The 22983-nt window shown below is 46.7% G+C and overlaps 1 protein-coding gene across 2 annotated transcripts in view; it reads right to left on the bottom strand.

Annotated features, from left to right (window-relative positions):
- The window catches only part of LOC138963137 (nesprin-1-like), a 47343-nt gene extending 24367 nt beyond the window's left edge, over positions 1-22976 (bottom strand). For both annotated transcript variants that reach the window (XM_070335169.1, XM_070335170.1), the window contains exons 1-2: positions 5430-22976; positions 230-1942 (exon numbers count right to left, since the gene is read on the bottom strand). In XM_070335169.1, coding sequence (XP_070191270.1) covers positions 230-1942; positions 5430-22961 — 19245 coding nt within the window. In that variant the 5' untranslated portion in view covers positions 22962-22976. The remainder of the gene's footprint in view (positions 1-229; positions 1943-5429) is intronic.
- Positions 22977-22983: the final 7 nt, after the last annotated feature.

The following is a 22983-nucleotide window of genomic DNA, read 5'->3' as shown; positions in this document are numbered from 1 at the left end:
GAGAGAGAGAGAGAGAGAGAGAGAGAGAGAGAGAGAGAGAGAGAGAGAGAGAGAGAGAGAGAGAGAGAGAGAGAGAGAGAGAGAAAGGGGGGGGGGGGGGGGGGGGGAAAGAAAAAACCAGAGTAACAGAGGGTGTGAGCAAGCCTGCCTACATGTCTTGGTGTGTTCATGCTTCAAAACCGTGAAACAATTAAATAAAAGATTTTGTTAACTGGATTACTCAGCTCACCTTTGCCTCAGCAGCCTCTAGCTGTGTCTGCAGCTGCACCATCTGGTCTGCCTTCTGCAGCATCTGCTGGTTCATGGCCTCCAGCACGTGCTGCGCATCAACACCAGCGCTGCCTGCTTGAGTCTCTGCCACTGCAAGCTGGCTCCTCAGCTCTGTCACCTGGCCTTCCAGCTCAGCAAGATGAACTGCTGATGACTCTTGCTCAGCCTGGGCCAACGTCAGCTGTTGCGATAGGGAGGACTCTTTCTCCTGGAACTGGCTTTGTTGCGAAGACAAGGAGGCCTGTGCTTCAATTAGCTCTGACTGTAGTTCGTCCACCTCTTGCTGACTGGTTGACATGGCAGATTGGGATTCTGCTAACTTCTCTGTGAGGTCCTTGTTCAGCGTCTCAAGCTCCAAGATGTGCTGGTTGTCTGAAGTGCTTTGAGAGGACTGGTTTGCTTCCAGCTGGGAACGCAGAGTCTCAATCTCCGCTAGCTGAGATTCACTCTGTGACACAAGGTGTTGTAGCTCTTCCTGTTTGGATGACAAGACGGACTGGGACTCAGACAACCTCCCTGTCAGGTCAGTGACCTGTGCCTCAAGTTCAGCTGTGTGCTGGTTCTCAGTGTCTTTCTGTGAGGAGGCTGCTGCCTGTAACTGGTCTTTCAACGTTTCTTTTTCCGCCTGGTGGGAAGCAGCATCCGCCTGTGTGTTGGCAAACTGGTCGGAAAGATCCCTGAGTGTTTGCTCCAGTTCGGCAACCCGCACGGCGCGGCTCCCCGATTCTTCCTGCAGCTCTGTTAGTTGAGTCTGGACACTGTCTCTTTTTTTCTCAGCAACGGCAAGCTGCTCCTGTGTGGACTGCAGCTGTTCTTCAAGAGTCTCTCTTTCTGCCTGAACACTGTCAAGCTGGTTTTTCAGGGACTGCAGCTCAGCGAGAGCAGACTCCTTTTCTGTTTGAACAGCCGCCAGCTGGTCCTGCAGGGTCTGTGAGTGACCCTGTACAGTGGTGAGCTGGTCCTGCGAGGATTGCAGTTCTTGCTGGAGAGTCAGCAGCTGTGCCTGCAGAGCAGATTTCTCCTCCAGTGAGGCCTGGAGCTGCTGACCCAGCTGACCCTCGGACTGCTCGGACACGGAGCGCAGGTGAGTGACCATCTCCGTGGTGGAGTGGAGGTCCTGCTCCAGTCGCTGTGCGCGGTTGTCAGCCTCTGCCTTACCCATCAGCACCTCGGACAGTTTGGTCCCCAGCTCTTCCAGCTGTTGGCTCATCGTCACTGCTTCACTCTCCTTTACATTTTTCTCTGATAGAACTTGAGCACACCTGGCACTGAGGTCGTCCACCTGCTGTTTGAGGCTGGCTGCCTCCTTCTCAGCCTCTGCCTTCTCTTCCAGGGCCTGTGAGTAGTTCGATCCCAGCTCTGACACCTGCTGGTCCAGGGCCTCCACCTGGCTCTCCACCTGTGTCTTTGCTGACAGCGCCTCTGATAGCTGTGACTCCAAGTCTGCCTGATGAGCTGTGGAGGCTTCACCCAAAGCTGCTCTGTCCGACAACGCAGACGACAGCTTTGCCTCTAGCTCTGCAATTTGAGTGTCCCTTTCTGCAGTGTGCTGCTGTGCGGCATCCTTTTCATCCTGCAGGGTGTCCAGCTGGCCTTGAAGGTCCTCAGCACTGTGGGCGTAGACCTGGATCTGTTGGTTGTACGTCTCTATGGTCTGCATCAACTCCGACACCTGAGTAAGAGAACAAAGGAAAGGTTAGTCAACATTTTTGGAAAGTGTTGGAAGAAGAAAGAATTCACAACCACACTGAAGAGGGCCCACAATAAATTAAATTAATTATCATAAATTAACAAAAGGAAGAAAACACAAGAAAAAAAGTTAAAAAATTTGATTCAAGAAAAAGAAAAAAAAAAAGAAAATATAAATCTCTAAACTACTAGGATGATGTGAAAAAAACACAATTAGCAATATAAATGACTGCATTCTAATTTTCATTGTAAATTTCATGATTTGTTACTTCCTGTGTCTTTCATTTTGTATTTGCACATTAAACCTAAACCGAGAAACAACAATATGCAAAACATGGAAATTAAAACACCAGGGCAAGAAATGATCAAATTAACACAACATTTAACAGAATGCAACTTTTAATTCTATTGGTAAGACTGAATAAACAAAAAAGTAAAAAGAACAAAACCAGCTACTAATTAACAAGAAGAGCAAACGCTCGATCGAGTCACTTTCGCAGTTCTGAATATTATATGAGGCATCAGATGGACAGGAAGAAATTGCTATTCACAACACAATGAGTCACGTTCACATAAAATTTGAGCCCGGTCACTTTTATAGTTTCCGAGAAAAGCCCAACGTTAAGTTGTGTGTTGCCGAACAGAAAAGGCTAGTTATCTCCCTTGTTTTTCTGATAACGTTCGTAAAAGGCTACAGATGTAAATACTTTGATGTAAAGAATAATCCTACAAAGTTTCAATCACATCCGATGAACTTTGTCAAAGATATAAAATGTCTAATTTTTCCTTTGACGCTGACCTGTGACCTTGAAAAAGGTCAAAGGTCAACGAAACCATCGTAAAAGTGTAGAGGTCATTGGAGGTCACGACTAAACAAAATATGAGCCCGATCGCTTTGATAGTTTCCTGTCAAAGATATAAAATGTCTAATTTTTCCTTTGACGCTGACCTGTGACCTTGAAAAAGGTCAAAGGTCAACGAAACCATCGTTAAAGTGTAGAGGTCATTGGAGGTCACGACTAAACAAAATATGAGCCCGATCGCTTTGATAGTTTCCGAGAAAAGTCCAACGTTAAGGTGGTGTCTACGGACGGCCGGCCGGCCGGCCGGCCGGACGGACGGCCGGCCGGCCGGCCGGACAGACTAACACTGACCGATTACATAGAGTCACTTTTTCTCAAGTGACTCAATAAAATTGCTTCCTTCCTCTCCATCTTTAAACACGTAATTTGTTCCTTTTAAGACCTAGTTTGACATATAATTGCCACCGAGGATTGATTTAGGCAATGATTATGAATACTTGCTTTAAAGCCTGGACCTTTTAACAAAAATCTGGGATTGCAAAGCCTAAGTCCAAGCAATCAGATAGATGTTTTGTACCCGAAACAAAATCAACCCATGAGTGTGCAACCAGAACCATCGTAGCGATACATTTGCTTCGTTTTCTAGTATAGTGGATGAGGGTATACGTTTTATATACAGGGTGACACTAAGGATTCTTCAAGGTCATTATTATTTTGATCAAAGTTTGCAATGTTAGCCTGTTCCAGGAAACGAATTCCAGAAATGTTACACTGTCAGTTCTTTTGTTATGGGTTGTGGATGAGCGTTTTCCGAGGAAATACTGGAGCAAACAAACTCACGTGACATTGTAAGACAATCACTAGCAAGCGGAGTGTCTCCAAACGTGATTGGCGAGGAGACCACGTGTATAGAAACGCTGCTTGCTAGTGATTGGCCTAAAATGTCAAATGGGTTTCTTTGCCCCAGTATTTTCAAGGTGAGCAACTCGTCCACAACCCTTACAAAGTTGACAGTTATTTTTGAATATTGTCTATGTACTGAGTACATCATGCATACATAAAATATACAGACTGTTTTAATTTAAGAAATTGCACATTAAAACAGCTCATAAACAAGCCATTTATCAGCTCTTTTTTTTTAAGCAAGACTTTTGAGCACTCTCAAAATGAGCTACATTTGTGAAACAATTTGAATTAACGCAGAGAATGCAATTACTGTTGGCAGAAAAGAAAAAATTGGAGGCATTGAGTTACATGTCCGAGGCTATTGTTTGTACTTAAGCTTTCTCAAATATTACCTCATGGAAAAAAAGGAGAAAGTACTGTAATGCTCCGTGTCAAACTACAAACTACTAAGAACCATGACCCAAGTCTGATTATATACATTGTACATTGAATTTTTGTAATGAGTCCAAGTGTTAATGTGAAATTACGTACCAACAGAAACAAACAATTTAGTCTACAATTAGACCAATAAAAGACCAGTAAAATGTCATGAATATTCTTGTTTTAACTCTGTTTAAGTAGATATATCTATTTATTCTTCAAATATGAATTACCTACAGCCTAAAAACAAATGACATATTTTACTTTTATGATTCTTGGCATGTCTGTCCATGCTGTCTTCAAAGATCCTCAAATTAATTGCTAAAACTCTCATTATAAAACAAATATGAAGATTTGGAAAGAGATGGCAGCAACAAACAGAAAACAAGTTCAACAAAATAAAAAATAAAAAATAAATAAAATGGAAGAAAACTGAAAACACTGGACAAAACGTAACAAAAACAAGACAAAAAACTAATCTAAACTAATTCTCTACTCAAAACCTGCTAAGATTTGTTTATGCCTTAATCTTTAAGACTTCACTAACGATTCTTTATCAAAATAATGGTTCACACTGGAACTAGAATTTAAAATACTTTCAATGATGAAACATTAATGATTATCACACAAGTAAAGGTCTTCTCCCAAATGCTAATACATGTATACCAAACTGTGCACACAAAAAGAAGAAATTTCATAGCGTGTTGTCTGATTTCTACAGTAGCAACAGTTGCAATCACTAGGTGCAGATGCTAGCTGTTGGTTTTTTTAGCTAAAATTGTCATTCTCTTCCTGAACATAAAAATGTTTACACACATACTATAAGTTGATAACCAAATACTTAAGAAATGTTATTGTGAACTACTGTATATGCGTTTTCCTCTCATTCATGGCATCTTATTTCGAAGTCAGGTGAACATTTTTGTGTTATGATAAATGGACCTGCACCCAATGACTATAACAGGTGACAAAGTCTTTCAGTTACCTGGCCGCAACAGAATGCAAGAAGGAGAGTTCACACATTGATTAGCACAGTATATAACGGCATGCAAACATGCAATGAAATGATAATGGGATGAACAAATGAAGATGAAAGCATACACAGAATGGCAAACCAACCATGACAGAAACTTACCAGGAAGAAATTGTAATCAATCAACAAGATCACAAAACAAAACTCAAGTTCATGGTTGGTGTGCCATGCAGTGGAGTGGTTACAAAAATAATGCGAGTGTTGCAAGTAGTTAGTGATAAAAATAGGGAACTCTTGCAAATCTGTTAGCGTACACAACTCAGCGCAATAATATGGCAGAGGGTACACAAATCCTGCCATCATCTTACGTGACTATCTTTCTCCATCAGCTGCTGCTTCAGCTGATCGACAGCCACATCTGAGGATGAACTTTCTTTGCCAGTTGCTGGTGACTCGCTGCTGGTCAGTGGTGAATAGGTGGCGAAAGTCTCATCAAACGCAGGCATCTGAGAGTGTTGTGTGGGCGTTGAACACTGTGAACCAAGGGTGGGAGTCTGGGTGGGTGTGAAGTATTCTGCCATGGATGATGCACTGCTGTTGTCAGGGTCTTGTAAGCTGGTGTGAGCCAATGCATCCTGAGACCTCAGAGACAGTTCTTCTCTGGCCTGAGTGAGTTGGTGGGCCACGGTGTTCACTTCTTCTTTAGTCTTTTCCAGCTGTTTGGACAGTGATGCTATTTTGGCGTCCTTCTTCTTCATCACCTTTTGCATCTCCTTGTCTTTAAGCTTCTGAGCACTGTCTGTTTCTGGAGTGCTTGTGACCGGTGGGAAAGATGGTTGGTGGGAAGGGTCTGCAGACTCTGTCTTCCTCAACCGCTCTGCTGCAACGCTCAGCTCCTGCCTGGCCGAGGACAGTTCTTGCTGTAGGCTGGTGTTGTGCACTTGAAGTTCTGAGCTGGCTCCTTGAAGTGTTGATATTTCATCTCTTAGCTTGTGTTCAGCCTCTGCCAGCTGTTGCTGTAGTGCCCTGACTTGGTCCTCTGCTTGCTGCCTGGCATGTTGCTGTTGCTGGACCTGTCCTGCAGAGTCTGCAAGCTGTTGCTGCAACGTGTTGACGCTGTCTTCCAGATGCTGCCTCTGTTGCTGGCTGGAAGCCACCTGCCCTTCAAGCCCCTGCCTCATCTCCACTTCCTGTCTGCACTGTTCTGACAGTGACGCCAGCTGCTGCTCCAGACTCTGAATCTGACTCTTGTCCTGTTCTGACCGAGTCCTCCAGCTCTCCACAGTGTGCTGCAGTTCTTCATACGCCGACTTCCATGTGGAATCATCACTCTGTTTTCGGGTCTCCACCTCCTGTTGAGCTTTGGTGACATGTTCCATTTGTTCTTTCAAGATAGCATTTTCTTTGGACAACACATCTATCTTTGCTTGTGCATTTTCTGCAAGTTCATTTTTACTCCACAGCTCTTGTTTGAGATTGGACAACATCTGTTCCAGTTGTAGGAAGTCTTCATTTCTGGACACAATGTTCTGCTCCATCATGTGGACCTGCTCTTCAAGAAGGGAAATGCGTTCAGCTCTGCCGGTCAAGTCCTGAGTGAGTGTTGCCACCTGTGAGTGGTAAAATGCAGCCTCCTCTCTGGCTCTGGCTTCCTGTTCTTGCAAAGAGCTGAAGCTGTCATGCAGGGACTGTCTCTCCTTTTGAAGACTGTGCACTTCAGACTGCAGGTAGCTCACCATCTCTGTCAGCTGCACACACTTCTCTGCAGTGGAGGCTTCTGAGTTGTCCTTCTCTCTCAGCAGCTTGAGGAGTTTCTCCGCTCTTGTTCGCTGATAGTCGGCATCCTTCTCCACCTCCACCATCTGCTTCTCTGCCAGTTCCTTCTCGTGAACAGCCTTCTTCACCGCTTCCTCCATCGTTGAGATCTGGTCAGCCATCTTGCCCAGTTCTTCCTGACCTGCTGACCTCTGAACGACAAGGTCATGGTTCTCCTGTCGCAGTTCTCCTGTCTGGGCCTCCAGCTGCTGGCACTGGTTCGTCAGGTCGTGGTGGAGCTGTCGGTAGTAGTTGTCGGACTCCGCGAGATCCTGACGAACTTCATCCAAACGACTCTCCAGAAGCTGCTTCTCCTTCTGAGCATGCTCCAGCTCTGACGCCTGTGATTGCAATTTCTTTGCAGTGGTTTTCTGTTCTGCGTCAATCTCTGCAACCCTAGATGCCATCGAGGTGACTTGGGAGCTCTCCTTCTGAGCCTGTTCCTCCTGAAGACTTGCCGAGTTCTGCATTTCCACAAGCTGTTCTTCAAGAGTGTGCTGTTTTTCCAGGGATGTCTGAAGCTCTGCTTTCAAAGTCTGAAGCTCCGCTTGCAGACTAGATCTCTCATGCTGAAGTTGCTGCAAGCTCTGTTCAGCTTGTGTCAGCTGCTCCTGAAGGTTAGGCTCCTGCTGAAGGTCGTGACTGGAGACTCTGATCTCTGGAATGGTCTGTGCCTCGATGGGTTGTGACTCTTTGCTGAGGTCTTGCAGGCTTGTCTCCAGGGTGTTTTTTTCGACCTGTATATGCTGGATGTACTCTTCTGCCCTGGATAAGTGGCCCCGGAGGTTGTCCCTCTCCCACTGCAGTTCCTGCAGGCGTTGTTGGACTTCACCCACATGGCTGCCCACAGACATCCTCTCTCCCAGCTGCTGGTGCAACCTGTCCTTCATCTCCCTGATGTTGGTGAGGTAGGTCAGCTCCACCCTGGGTCGCTGAAACACCATGGCCTGGATGTCCAGCAGGTCGTCTTCCAGTTCGTCTCTGTCCCTCTCCACACGCTGAAGCTGAGCGTCAGACTCCTCCAGGTCCTGTTCCAACACATCGTTCCTCTCCTCCGCTCGCTGCAGTGAGTCTTCAGCGTCTCTCAGACACATCTCCAGCCTGTCCCGGTCTCTGAGCAGCTCCTGAAAGTCTAGACTCTCAGCACTGGAACTGGATCTGTGGCTGGGAGTGGCTGGTGGGGTGTCTGCAACGTTCTCCAGATTTGTCACAGACGCCTGGGGTGTGGATGGTGCAGATGCTGCTTGCTCTGAACTTTTTAACCTCTTGTTGAGAGATAAAAGCTTGGCGTCCCTTCGTTTCAGCTGCTTTCTTGCTTCTTCTAGTTCCTTCTGCAGGTGAGACAATTCTTGATCTTTGTTCAGCAGCTCCAGGCGAAGGGCTTCTGTCTCAGGATTAGCACTCTTTCCTAAATGAACACTTGTGTTTAATTCTTCACTGGCTGAAGAAGTCATCACTTCTTCAACTATTGCTGGTTGGTGCTCGTCATGAACGAAACTTGAGATAGTGTCTGTGCTGCTCATTAGATGTTGGGAACCAAACACAGATGAACCAGCGTCTGATGAGCTACCAGCATGATGATGACCTTTAGACTTCTCTTTCAGTTGTTTGTTTACAGCTGCAAGTCTGGCTTCTCGTTTCCTCAGTGTCTTTTGTAACTCAGCGACTTGAGTTTTCAGAGAGGAATTCTCACTCAAGGCCGACTCCAGATGGGATGCAACAGCTGACCCGGATGACTGATCGGTGTCCTTTTCTTTCAGCATTCCTTTCATTACACTCTCCATTACCTCATTCTGCTCATCTTTTTCTGCAATGGTCTTCTTCAGCTCCTCAATCAGTTCAGTCTTCTCCTGCAACGTCTGTTCCAGGGCCTGGCACTTGGCTGACAAAGTCTTGACATGCTCACTGCGACCTTTTCTTTCCATCTCAAGAATTCCAGCGTTTTCCTTGAGAGACGACACCTGTGCCTCAAGGTTCCTCACCTCAAAGTTCAGCCGCTGGTTTTCCCTTTCCATGGCACCTGTATCTTCGGAAGAGGGTGTGGGTGTCGGTTGCACTTGATGGCTGTGTGCTGCTGCCTGCTGTTGCAGTGAAGACACTGTCTCTTGCAGCTGGGTGCAATACCCTGCATAGCTCTCCAGCTGCTGCGACAATGAGGACTGCTCCGCGCGAAGCTGGTCTATGTAGTCTGTTAACTCTCTAATCCTATCTTGTTCAGCTTGGAGATCTTGCCTACTCTGTTCCAGTTCCTGAGAGACTGTGTTGAGCTCGAAAGTCGTTTCCCTCAGATCACTTTCCAAGGTGACCATGCCGTGATGCATGTGGTCTGAATCATCCTCCTTACCATGGACCCTCCTAAGCAGTACACTGAGCTCCATGTCCTTGCTGGCCACCACCTCCTTCCAGTGATACTCTGCATCGTAGAACTGAGTCTGCAGCTGGACAATCTCCGCGTCCTTCTCTGAGCACAGTTCTTTCAGTGTGTCCTTCTCGATGACCAGGTACTGTTTCTCAGCCAGCAGCTGTCTCAGCATGTCAGCGTGCTCCCCAGTTCCCAGATCCTCCACAGAGTCTTGCAGACTGTAAGAGTTGGAGACCAGGTCCGGCACAGATGATGCTGTCAACACCTCAGCTGTAGTTTGCCCCATCTGCTCCACTACCACAACTTTTTCTTGTTCCTGCGGACTTAGGGTTTCTTGGGGCTGTGGTGAATCCGTTTTTGACTTCTCTGCTGCCAGCTGTTTCCCTTTCAATGCGGTTTTCTTTTGCTTGATGGTCATTCCTTGAATGATCTTTTCCTTCTTCTTCAGTGTTGCTTCAAGGCTCGCTTTTTCTGCCTGGAAAGCCTTGAGTGACTCTTCAAGGCTTGCTTTCTCTGTCTGGAAAGCCTTCAGTGACTCTTCAAGGCTCGCTTTCTCTGTCTCGGAAGCCTTTAGTGACTCTTCAAGGCTTGCTATCTCTGTCTGGGAAGCCTTTAGTAACTCTTCTAGGCTTGATTTCTCTGTCTGGGAAGCCTTTAGTGACTCTTCAAGGCTTGCTATCTCTGTCTGGGAAGCCTTTAATGACTCTTCAAGGCTTGCTTTCTCTGTCTGGGAAGCCTTTAATGACTCTTCAAGGCTTGCTTTCTCTGTCTGGGAGGTTTTCAGGGAATCTTCAATCTTTGTTTTCTCTGCCTGGACATCGTGTAGCATTCCCTCCAGGTTAGTCTTGTCAAGCTGAGCAGCGTTGAGAGACTCCTCCAGACCCTGCCTGATGGCCTTGAGGCCCTTGAGCTGGTGCTTGAGGTCCGACAGTGAGGAGGACAGAGAGTGGCACTGCTGCTGGGCAGCCTCCAGCTGTTCTGTCAACAGGGCAACCTGAGCTGCCCTCTCCTCATACACCTCAGTCTGGACACTCTGCTCACCTTCCACCTGTTCAAGGTCTTGTGAAGGAACGTCACACTGGACCTGGGTACCCACAGAAGATGTCAGCACTCCTGCCTTCAAACCCTCCACGTCTTTCTCTAACGACACTATTCTTTCATCCCAACTCTCAACCTGTCGTGCATGCTCAGCTTCCATTACACTTATCTGTTCTCCAAGAGAATCAGTCTCTACAGTCTTATCTACCAACAGTTCTTCTTTAGAATCTAGCTCGTGCTTTAAGTCTTTTACCTTTTCATGCGCACCCTGCAAACAGGATTCGAGGTCAGCCTTTGTCTTACTCAAACTCATGGCTTGGCTAGTCATTTCTGCTAAACTGGCCTCTTTTTCTTGCAAAGACTGCTCTAGAATTGAAACCTGTTCTCTGGAATTGCCTAAATCATTCTTCAGTTCACTAACAGCCTCTTCAAGCGTGACTGACAGCTTTCTGGAATCCTGCAGTTCTAGCCGAAGAGTATCCAGGTCCTCTTGAAGGTTAGCAGTCCTGTTCTCAGAGATATTTGTTTCTTCCAACTTCTTCTTGTGCTCAACAAGGGCTGTTCTACTCCTGGTTAATTCAGCTTCCAGTGATGTAACTTGGACATCAAGGTCTTTCAAATCTGCTTGGGCATTTTCCAGGTGAGATTCTGTATTGGTCAAAACGTCTTTGGTGTCTTCATATTTCTTCTTCCATCCTTGCAACTCCGTTTCAAGGTTTTGCATCAGGTCTTCGTGTTCATGTGAACGCTGTTCAACACGCTGAACCTGTGCCTGTGCATCCATGAGTCTGTCTTCCAGCTCGTCCTTCTCACAGCGAAGAACATGCACGTGCTGAAGTGCTTCCTCCAACCTGCTCCGCACATCCTGAAGCTCATCTGTTTTCTCTTCCGACAAAACATTCTGTTCCACAGAATCTTCTTGCAGCTTTGTCATCTTCTGGAACATAGACTGCAGATCATGTTCTTTAGAGGCAATTTCCTCTCCCTGCTGTACCAGCATCAACTCCAGTTCGTGGATCTTGCCTTGAGCTTCATCCAGAAGAGAACCTTTCTGGTCGAGAGACGCTGACAATTCCTCAGCTTCGGTCTGTTTGATCATTAGATTTCTGGCCAGATCCTCCATCTTTCTCAGATTATTTCTGAAGTCATGAGTGATCTTACAAGTAGCAGTCACTGACGAAAACTGTTTTTCATAACACGTTGCTAGTTCATCTTGGACAACTTCAAATCTAGCTCTGACTAACGCAAGTTCTTCCCTGACTTCTGTAAGTGTGGTCTGCTGTTCCTCGCGCAAAGTATTCAGTTCAGCTAAGTCACTGTTGTGAACATTTAGCTGTGTGATATTCTCCTGCCGTTCATATTGTAGCAAGCGTTGCAGTCTGTCGTTTTCCTGCTCAAGGAGAGCTTTCTGCTTGAGAAGCTGTAGCTTGCTTGATGAGGCTTCCTCGGCTCTATCCCGCAGATCAGCATTGTCTGTTTCAAGATTTTTAATCTGTGTGAGGTGGAAGTCCCTCTCAACATCGGCACTGGCCTGGAAGTCAATCAGCTTGCTGGCAAGCTGTTCATTCTCTGTCTGAAGCTGTTGCTGCTGGTCTTGCATAGATGACAGAGTGGACTGGAACTGCTTGATCTCCACCTCAAAGCCCTGCTTCACTTCGTCAACCCTCTCTATGTGCTTCTCTTTGTCAGCTGCAAGGCCCTTCACATCTCCCAGCTCCCGTGAGACGTTGCTAATTTCCTCTTGAAGGTTTTGGCACATCACCTGTGTGACCTGCAGCTGTTCATCTGTTGTGTCTTTGGCTGCTACATTCTCCTCTACCAGTGTCAGCAGTTTGGCCTGCTCTCTCTCCAGGAACAGTTTGTCCTGAACCACCCTGTGAATACTATCTGATAACTGCTTCAGCTTGTCTGCTTTTTCTGACTGCAGCAATTCCAAACATTCTTTATCTTTGTTCTTTTCCAACAGCTGCTGCAAATCAGACCTAGAGGCACTGGCTTTGTTTTCAGCGTCACTGTCTGCTACACCCTCACCACTGCTGTTCAAAACACTAAGTAGACTGGTAAAGGTATTGGTCACGTCATCTAAAGAGTGAATACTTTCCCTGAGAAGTGTTTGGTTCTCTGCTGATCTGACATCTCCGTCACCTAGGGCTTTCTTATACAACTTTGCCAGGTACTTGCTTTTGTTGTCGCTGGCTAGAAACTGATCCTGCACAGCTTCAAACTCTTCCATCAGAATCTCCAGCTGAGACTCTCTTTCTAAAGCAAGGAAAGTCTTCTCCATCACATCATTTTGAGCTTTTTGCAAGCTCTGCCTTAAGTGCTCACATTGCCCTTCCCTATCCCTCAGTTGTTGCTGCAAACTGTCCACCTGCTTTGAGAACGATTCTACTTCTGACTGTTTTTCTGCCAATTCTTCGCGGTTCTTCTCATTTTCACTGCCTGTAACTTGACACTGCTTTTCAAGATGTTTTACCTTTTCTGTCAGAGTCTTCTTTTCTTTTGCCTCAGTATCAAAGGTCTGTTGAAGTGAGGTGAACTCCTGTTGCAGCGAGTTGTTTGCCTCTCTCAATTCTTGCAACTGCTGGAGAAGACTTTGTTCCTCTTCTACCTTCATCTGGGATGTGTGACGCAGCTCTTGGCACTGGGCTAGTAGTGTAGCCCTCTCTGCCTGGATCTCCTCAAGGTTACCTGCCAGCGCTGCCCCTTTCTGCATATTTTCCTCCTTCCTCTCCAGCTCTTCAGCCAATATAACAAGCTGGGCCTTGTGGGCATTGGTCAGTTCTTTGCTTTCTTCAACTTGTGTGAGGAGTTGTCTTTTCTCCTCAGATAAAACAGTGACTTGACCAGTCAGTGATTCAACTTCATCTCTAAGCCGCGTGCATTCAGAAGCCAAGTCATCCATCTTACTGAGCTGCTGCTCAAAGTCAGTGGTTACCGCTGAGCACTGCTGAACACCAACTTCCACAGCTTCCAACTTTTCTGCAATCCTCTCCATGCCGAGTGCCGCTGAACGGACCTGATCAAGAGCATCTGCCTGCGCTTTCAACAAGTCAGTAACAGCAGCTTTGTTCTGTGATGATTGCTGCTGTTCCTCCCCCAGAAGCTGCCTCACCTGATCAATGCTGGATTTCACACAGCTGAAACTGTCAGCTGCTGCTGCAATCTGGTCACACAGCGATTCCCTGTTGACTTGCAAAGTTCTGACTTGCACAGTAAGCTCCTCAAAGTCTTTAACCTGGTGTATGGATGTGTTGTCCATGTTACTGATGGAGCGCTTAAGAGATTTGAGCATATTCCTGCTGCTTTCTAGCTCTTCCTTTGATGTACCATCGTCTCCACTTTCCGATGTCTGAAGCTTTTCAATGTGACCTCTCAGTTTCTCTAATGTCTGCTTTGACTCTTGTCTCTCCGCTTTGGAAGCCTGAACACTAACCTGCAGCTGTTCAATCGACAACTTGTCAGAGGAAGAGGCAGCCTGTATTCCTTGAACATTAGTTCTTAGCTTTTCCAAAGCAGATTTAGCTGTATGAATGTTTGCGCTGAAGTTCTCTTCCATGTGCGACTTTTCTTCCCTGATTTTCTGGAACTTGCTGCGCACAGCCTGAAGAGAGTTTTTCAGTTCCCTCATTTCCTTCTGAGTCTTGCCGGCCTTGGTTCTCTCTTCAAACAAAGCCGTGTTTACCTTCTCCAGGTTGGACGTCAATGTTTGGTCGTTCGACTGCTTCTCGTCTCTCAGCCTGTCGGCCGTTTCCTGCAGCTGCCTCACCCTGTTCTCCAGCTCCTCCACATGCTTGGAGCTGTCCGAGTTCTCCCTCTGCATGGTGTCCCACTGGTCTCTTAGGTTCTGCAGCTCTGCCCCCTTGCGAGTCAGCTCCGCAATGGCCTCTCCCAGTTCCCCTTGCACCGCCTCCACGTGCTGGTGGCCAGACTTGAGCTGTTTGTCCATCTCAACGATCCTCTCCTCCTTTCTCTTGCAGGTGGACTCCAGTTTAGTCACCTGCTGCTGAAGAACGGCCACCTCCTTGTTGGCGGTGCAGAGGTCTTCGTTCAGATGTTTGTTATCTGAGGACAGGCTCTGCTGAGTGTCCAGAGACTGCTGAAGCTGTGACTTGAGGTTCTCCAAGTTCATCTCTGCTTCTTTCAGCTTGGTCTGCGTCTCGCTGCGCTCATGTTCCAGGTGTTCCTTCAGTTGTCGCACCACTGTGTCTCTCGTCTCCTCCATTTCATGCAGCCTGGTCTGAATTTCTGCATGCTCCTTCTGCAGTTCTGTATTCATCTCAAAATGTTCCTGCTTGAGTCTTGCTTCCATTTCTGCATGCTCTAGCTTCAGCTGCGACTGCATCTCAAAGTGTTCCTGCTTCAACTGGAGCTGCATCTCTTGGTGTTCTTGCTGAAGTTTGGTCTGCATTTCAAGGTGCTCCTCCTGAAGTCTGGCCTGTATCTCTGCATGCTCTTGTCGCAGGTGCCCCATCTCTTCGGACAGTTTTTGAATGGTTGTGTCTTTGTTCAGAACAGTTTCTTGCAAATGTTCTAATTCTGCAGACAGGTGGTCAATAGTAGATCCTTTGTTGTGTGCAGCACTGTTCAACTTTTCAAGTTCATCTGATAGTTTTTGGATTGTAGCATCTTTGGTCTGCGCTGTTTCTTGGAGATGATTCACCTCATCTGATAATTTCCTGACCATGTTGTCTTTCTCATGTGCAATATTCTCAAGGTCATCTTCTTTTGCCGAAAGAAGAGACTGAATACTTTTAAGCTGCTCTTCCTTGGATGACAGATCAGCCTGCAGCTGTGATGTGGTTGATTCAAACAGTTCTATGTCCGCTTGGAACTTCTTGATCCTGGACGTCATGTCTTCTTCTTTGGATGAGAAGTCCATCCTGAGATCATGTGCAGTTCCTTCCAATGCTTTGACTTGTGAACTCAGCTGTTGTTTTTCTGAGTCAAGTTCTTCAAACTTCTTCTTTTCACTCTCAAGAAGACTGTTAGTGTGGTGCACACTCGCCTGAGCAGTCTCATACTGCATCTGGAGAGATCCATGCTCAGTCTGCAGCTGTTCCAACTTTTCACCAAGGTCTTCAAGAGTAGCCTGAAGCTCGTCTTTCTCTTCGTCCATCTTTTTGAGATCATTCAACAAAGACTGACTGAGAGCCTCCTGCTCCTGGAGCTGATGCCTGGCTTCCTTCAGCTCCTCGCTTTGCTTGCTGGACTGTTCTACTAAGGACTGGAACTGTTCCTGGATGACGAAAATCTCAGAAGACTTGGTACCCAGTGCTGCTGCCAGTTCCTCCTTGCTGGCGGCGACCTCCTGCAGGTTGTGCTTGGTGTTGAGCAGGGAGGTGGAGATCTCGGCCATCTTCGCACACTGTCTCCTCAGGTCCTCCAGCCTGGATTCACTGTCTTGAAGCTCTGTTGTCAGCCTGCTGACTTCTGCCTGAAAGTCTTCCCTGGACTTCTGCAGCTCTTCAGTAAAACGTGTCTTTTGAGCGTCTGATTCTTCTTTGGACTTCTGGAGATCTTCCGTCAGCTGGGCAACTTCTCTCTCTGATTTCCGGAGTTGTTCTGTCAGGCTGCCAACTGCTAACTCTGATTCTTCTTTGAAATTGTGGAGTTTATTTACATGATCAGCAACTGTTGCCTCTGAAGTCTCTTGTAGGCTTTTGAGTTCCTCTGTAAGCTGCTGAACTGTCTGGTCCTTTTGAGAAGAGATGTTCTCAATGTCTTGTAAGAGATGGGACTTCTCTGAAGCTGATCTTTGAAGCTCCTCTAACAATTGGTCTCTTTCGGTATGAATTTGTTCACATTCAGATCTGGCTTGCTGAAGTTCTGATGAGATCTGGTCCAGAGCACATTCCAGTGTCTTCTGTTTTTCAACAAACTCTGCCTTTTGTCTTTCAAGATGTTGTTGTTCCTCTGTCAAGTGTTGCAAGGTAGAATCCTTCTCAGACGAATCTTGCTGCAAACTGTTCATCTTGTCTGACAAAGTCTGCTGATCTGCTTCCAGTTTCCTGAAGGCTTCTTCTTTCCCCGCAAGAGCATTTCTTGCAGCCGATAACTCTTCTTCAGCTCTCTCCAGGTCTTCAGACATGCTAGATATAATGAGTTCTTTGGATTCCAATAGGTGTTCTTGGTCTGACACAGTCTCCTGCAGTATCCTCTTCATGTTCAGGGTTGCGGCCACATGGCTCTGGTTAGAGTGCAGGCTGGTCTCCAGCTGAAGAACATGCTCATGCAGTGCCTGGCTCTGGACCTCTCTATCCATGGTGCTCTGCTGCAGTTCATCCATCACAGCTCTCTGGGTCTCTTCTTCTTCCTGCAACTTCTTGATCTCTGACTGAGCACTGGACAGGTCTCCCTCCAGAGATTTCACGGTTTCTTGCATGGTCATCACCTGGACATTTCCACTCTCCCGTGCAGACATTAGCTGATCTTCCAAAGCCAAAACGGAGGCTGTCAATTGACTGATCCTGGCATCTCGGTCTTCAAGTTCTGATGTCATCTGGTTTATGTCCGACTCTTTCTCTGTCAATAATATCATTAATTCTTCTAACTTGGATGCTTTTTCAGCTATTTGGTCCTCCTGTGACCTGGTCTGATGCTCAAGGGCAATGTTAATTTCGTTCAGACCAGCCATCTCTTCCCGCAAAACCAACACCTGTTCTTTCTCTTCTTCCAGCATTGTTACGTTTCTGGTCACTTCCAACTGAGAATCCACGACCATCTCCTCCATAGATTGCAGCTTGGCCTCCAGTTCTGAAACACTCTCAGACTTTGATGTCAGTTGTGCTTCTAGGGTGCGGCAATGGTTGGTTAGCTCTGCTGTTTTGGCATTGACTTCAGAAGCTGACTCCTCATGTTGATGTTCTGCATCTGACAACTTGCTTGCCAGCTGGTGGTACTCTGCCTGAAGATGCTCCAGTTTTGTTTCCTTCTCCCGAAGGCTGCTATTGAGTTTCTGGTTATCTGCAGTCAGCTCTTCAACCTTAAGAGACAGACTGTCAAGTGCTTGGTTCTTTTCAGACATGACTGCCTCCATTTCTTCAAAGCTCAGATTCTTTGATTTCAGATCTGTCTGAATTGCCAGTAGGTGCTCTGACTTTTCTTCCAATCTTTCCTTCAAAAGTTCTGCAGCCTCAGCCTGTGCAGTAAGCTCTTGCTTCAGTCTGCCATGTTCTTCAACAAGAACTGCATAATCAGCTGACTTCTGTTTCAGTTCTGCCTCTTTCTCCTGTATCTTCTGGGACAGCTGTTCTATTGTTCTGGTTCCTTCTTCCACCATTGTAGTCTTCTCTTCTAAGGTTTGGCTGCAGCTGCTATAAGCAATCTTGGTTTCTAAAAGCTGTGCTTTGACTTGTTCTATTTGCTGTTGAGTTTCTTCACACCTCACTCGAAGATCCTCTGTTCTTTCCACAGCCGACTGCAACTGTTCAGACAAGGTCCTGTTGATCGTCTCCTTCTCCTCTGTTACTCTTTGCATAGACTTTTTCAGCTCTGTCTGCTTTTCCTCAAGTGAAATCGCTTGTTGCTTGAGGAGTCTCTTCTCTTGAAGTTGGAGTGCCAGTTGAGAAGTGAGAGATTCGGTTTCATCTGCTGATGCTGCTAGCTGGTCACTGACCAGCTCCAAACTTGTTTGTACTGTTTGTAACTGTATGTCTTTCTCCTCTGAGGCCTGTTTAAAACTGGACTCTAGTCTCTCTTTTTCTTGCAGAAGACATTCAAATTCTGCCTTTTCCATTTCAGATGTAGAGGTCCTTTCTGCAAGTTGAACAGACAGCGACTCAACTTGACTACTTAGATCTGAGATAGTGTTTTCTGCGCCATGGAGGTTCTTAGTTGTAATGTCTAAGTTGTCTGTCACCTCTCGAAGTCTAGTGTCAGTAGACTGGCTCAAATCTTCAATCTGTTTCAGAAGCTGCTTCATTACTGCATCTTTTTGCTTTAAGTCTTCTTCCAGGTTCTGCAACTGTTGGATGTAGGTCTGGTTCTCCACCTTCACTGTTTCACACTCTTCTTGAGATGCTGCTAACGTGGCAAGAAGGTTCTTGGACTGCTCGATGTACTGATCTTTCTCTTCTTTAACATTGTGAAGTTGAGCAAAAGTCTTCTCAAGATCTGCTTTCATGTCCACCAACTGAGTCAAACAGGTCTGCTTTTCCTCTGTCAGGGTTTGCACAAGCTTCTGTTCTGCTTTCACGTCTGAGCTCAGCTTATCCAACTGCTGCAGAAGGTTTTCACTTTTACTTGTTTCGGTCTGGAGATTGTTCTTTGCTTCTGCAAGGTCGTCTTCAAGACATTTTATAAGTTCCATACTGGCTGCTTGGTCTTTGATCAGGGAGTCGACTTTCTGGTAAGATTCGGACAGTTTTGCCTCATAGCTCCCAGTCTCTTCACTCAGCCTGAGGTCTTTATCCTGCATGGTCTTTTGGAGGTTCTGGAGCTGCTGTTCCTTCTCCTGCACCAAAGCCTGCTCACTTTCATGAGTTTGGGACAAGGCTTCTTTCTCTTGCTTCAGGATTTTAACGGCGGCACTGAGCTGAGTCATCTCTTCTTGCAGGGCGGCTTCACTACTGCATGACTTCTCAAAAAGCAGCTTGCGTTCTTCTTGAAGGACTTCTTTCTCCTCCCTTGCCTGCTGCAAGTCCTTTTGGAGCTGACGCACTTCTGCCTGTAGCTCTGACTGTGCAGCACCAGCCTTCTCCTCCAACTCGCAAAGCTGTCGTTTTGCCTCGGAGAGCTCCTTCAGTACGGACTCCTTCTCAGTTTCTGTGGCTTGTAGCTTTCTGGTGTAAGATTCAAGTTTATCTGAAAGCTGGGAGGACTCTTCGGTCAAAGCATGCTTTTCATCCTCAGCTTGCTGATGCTGGACCTGAGAATTGTTCAACTGTTCCAACAAGGCTAACTTTTCCTCTGAAATCTCCTTAATCTTCTGAATTTGAGATGACACATCAGCTTCAAAGGATGTCAGGGAGTCTCTTAGGTCTGCCACTTGTTTTGTTAAAGCTCCCTTCTCAGTCTGCAGGGCTTCAGAAGAGTTTGTCAAGTCTACCACATGCTGGGTCAATACATTTTTCTCAGCATGCACCGACTCTAAGGAGCTTCTTAGCTCCGATACATCTTTAGTCAGAGCTGCTTTCTCAGCATTCAACATATCTGTTGCACTGGTTAAATCAGTCACTTGGTTGGTCAAAGCTTCCTTCTCCACCTTCAGTGTTTCTGCCGTGGCTGTCTGGTCAGAGATCTGCTGAAGCAGGGAAGACTTGGTTTCTCCCATCTCCCCGACTGCAGACTTGAGCTGAGAGGACTGCTGTACCAATGAAGATCTTTCCACTTCCACAGAGTCCAGCTGCACCCTGAGCTCGGTCAGCTGCTGTGCTGCTGTCTGTTTCTCCATCTTCTGCTCCTCAGCCTCTGCTTTGGCAGAGTGCAGAACCTCAGACAAGGCAGCATGCTCCTTTTCCAGAGCCTCTCGGTGTTCCTGTGAAGTAGACAACTGGGCCTGCAGAGAATCCCTGTTGCTTTCAAGGGACTGAACGTCGGCCTGTAGTTCGGACACTTGCTGATCAAGTGCTGCTCTTCCTTGCTGTAAACTCACAACTTGTGATTCAAGATCTGCAACTCTCTTGTTCAATGAGGACTTTTCTGTCTCTAAAGAAGCTGTGGCAGAACCTGACTGCTGTACTTCTCTGCTGAAGCGTTCTTCAGATTCATGCAGCATCCTTTGCAGTCTGTCTTTCTCTTCACTAGCTGAGGTCAGGTCTTTGCTTTTGAGATCAATTTGAGACAGCAGGTCCTCCAGCTGATTCTTCTGGTTGTCCACAAGGATCGTTTGAGAGGTCAGTTTCTCTTCCAAAGTGGTTTTCTCCTGCTCAAGAGCAGCCAGCTTTTTTCTCAAATCATCTTCTGCAGCACACAGATCAACAATAGATTGTTCTTTCTCTTTCAGTGTTCTGGTCAGCGTCTCTATTGCCTCTTGTTGCTGGGTAGTTTGTTCTTGCAGCTTGTCCAGTTCACCCCTATCACTTTCTCTTCCTTTTAGGTTCTCTTCAAGGCACAGCTTCAATTTCTGAATCTCAGCTTCTGATTCATCTAACATTTTTGTTTGTATGGCACATGATTCCTCACTTTTCTTCAGGTGAGACTGCAGGTCTCTCTTCTCTCTGCCCACCTTGTGGAAGTGGTTCAGCAGACTATCATGCTGAATGGTAATATCTTCTAGCTGTGCTTCAAGCTGCATCATCTGCTCCTGAAGACTGCTGACTGCATCATTGCTCGTCTCCACCTCAGCATGTAGATCTGCACACTTGGAGTCTGCAGTGCACAGCCTGTTTTCAGTTGACTGGAGAGCTTCAGTCTTCGCCTTCAGCTGCATTTCAGTGGAACTCTGGAGCTGCTTCCCTTCCTCCAGTTGAGACTGAAGGTCATCACACCTTGAGAGTGCCGTTTGCAGTTGGTGTTCTACAGAACCAATGGCATCTGCCTTTTCCTTCACTTCACTTTCAGTCAAGTTCTGCTTCTGCCTCAACAGCTCCACTTCAGCTTGAAGCTGTGCCTCCCTCGTTTTAGCACTATCTTCTTGAAGCTGAAGGCCAGCCTGTAGTGTGTCAAGCATGGCCTGCATCTCATCTTCCTTTTCTTTGGCAGCATCCCTCTGTGAGCTGAGGTCAGCCTGCAGAGTGTCTACAAGCTGCTGCTGATCCCTTTCTCTGGCCGTGGCAGCATCTTTAAGAGATTGCAAGTCACTTTGTAAAGCATCTATAACATGCTGAAGCTCCATCTCCTTCTGCTGGGATGCAGCCTGTTGTTCACTCCTTTCAGTCTGTAGCCCATGTTCTCTTGCTTTGGTAGCTTCTGCTTGAGCCCTGACTTCACTCTGTAGCGCTGCCAGGGTGGACTGCAGCTGCTCTTCTGTGGACTTGGTGACACCTTGCTGTGACGCTAGATGTGACTGCAGGCCCTCCATTTCAGACTTCAGTGCTGTGATCGCTTCATCCTTGGTTCTCATCGCCTTTTCCTGGGCTCTCAGCTGACTGTGAACTGCATCTACTGTAGCCTGCAGCTCAGCGGACCCTGCCCTCTCATCAGCCAGCCTCTGTTCCAAAGACACAATGGAACCCCTTTCTGCATCCAGCTCTTCCGTCAAGGCTGCCATCTTCTTTTCTAGCTCTGTCTTGGCAGCTCTTTCAAAGGCAAGATCTCTGGTAACGTCTTGCAAATTGTTCTGTACAGATTCTTCGTTGCTCTGCTCCTGTGCAAGCTCCTCTTTCAGAGTTGAAATCTGGCTTGTCTGCACCTGGAGCTGTTCTGTTAAAGATGTTAACTGGGCCTGCAGGTCCGCCACCTCCTCTTCATGTGCCCGACATTTCACGTCAAAGTCTTGCGCAAGTTTGGCAATGTGCTGGTCTTTCTCCTTCATAGAGAGCTGCACAGCCTCCACAGCGGTCTGCAGAGAGGCGCACCTCTGAGACCACGCGGACTTCTCATCCTCCAAGTCTCCAGCCAGGCTGGAAATGTTCTCTTCTTTGGCTTTGACCTCCTCCTGCAGTGACTCAATCTGGGCCTGCAAGGAGGAGCTTTCGGTGGAAGCAATGGATTTGTGGTGAGACAGTTCGGAAGACAGACTAGAAACACGTTCCTCAAGATCAGACACCTTCACAGCGAACACTTCCCTCTCACTCTTCAGCGTCTGTTCCACATCAAGCAGCTTCATCTTCATGCTGTCCACGACACAATGCACCATGCCTGTCAAGTCTGACAAGGGATTGTCTGCTAAATTCGATGTACTCGAAGGAAGAAACTCTTGGTGGGATTGCAATATGTTAACAATTTCTGAACACCGGGTGGAGAGATCAGCTGAGTTCTGTTCGGATTGTTGCTGCAGAGAGGCCAGGGAGGAGGAGGCTCGCTGAAGGTCGTTGCGACATTGCTGCAATTCTTGCAGCAAGGTGTCATGCTCAGTGACAAGACACGAATGACTAGTTTCAAGGGCTGCATGCTTGGCAAGCAAGTCTTCTTTTTCACTCAGGGCAGTCTGTAACTGTGACTGAAGAGAGGAATATTCTTCAGATTTCTTGGAAGCTTCTGATTCATGTGTCCATTCTAGACTTTCTTTGTCAAGCAAGGCACTTTCCAGCTGAGAACGAAGCGAAACGATCCTCTCTTCATGTTCAACTTTTACATGCTCCATGTCGGAGATTGCTGTCTGTAACTGTTCTTGCAAAGCTGCCACTTTATCGTCATGTTCAGACTGACATTTCACATACCGTTCATGCAGGGTTTCTTTCTCATGCACTGCAGCATCCACATCTTCCTTCAGCTGTGAAATGTTAGCGTTGTATTCTTCTAGCTTTAGTTCTGTATCATGCACACTCTTCTTATACTGTTCAATCTCCGTCTTCAATTCTGACACAACATTTTCATGCAACTCTTTGGTATTACGTAAAGTTTCAGTCACAGACATCACTTCAGCACCTTTTTCTTCTAATGTCAAGCGCAGGCTTGAGCCGACTTCTTTTTCATGCAACAATTCAGAGGTTTTAGCGTCCAGTGAAGATTGCAAGCCAGTGAGTTTTTCAGACAAAGACTCACACTCGTCACACTTGGATTCATGCAATGTTTGCAAGGAGTCTAGGAACTCCCCAAGTGTATACTTTTCAGACTCAAGAAGATAGACAGTTTGCTGCATGCCATTGACAGACAGAGACAGT

Source organism: Littorina saxatilis, linkage group LG3, assembly GCF_037325665.1.
Source record: "Littorina saxatilis isolate snail1 linkage group LG3, US_GU_Lsax_2.0, whole genome shotgun sequence".
Taxonomy (NCBI): domain Eukaryota; kingdom Metazoa; phylum Mollusca; class Gastropoda; order Littorinimorpha; family Littorinidae; genus Littorina; species Littorina saxatilis.
This window is presented reverse-complemented; position numbering and strand designations above follow the sequence as displayed.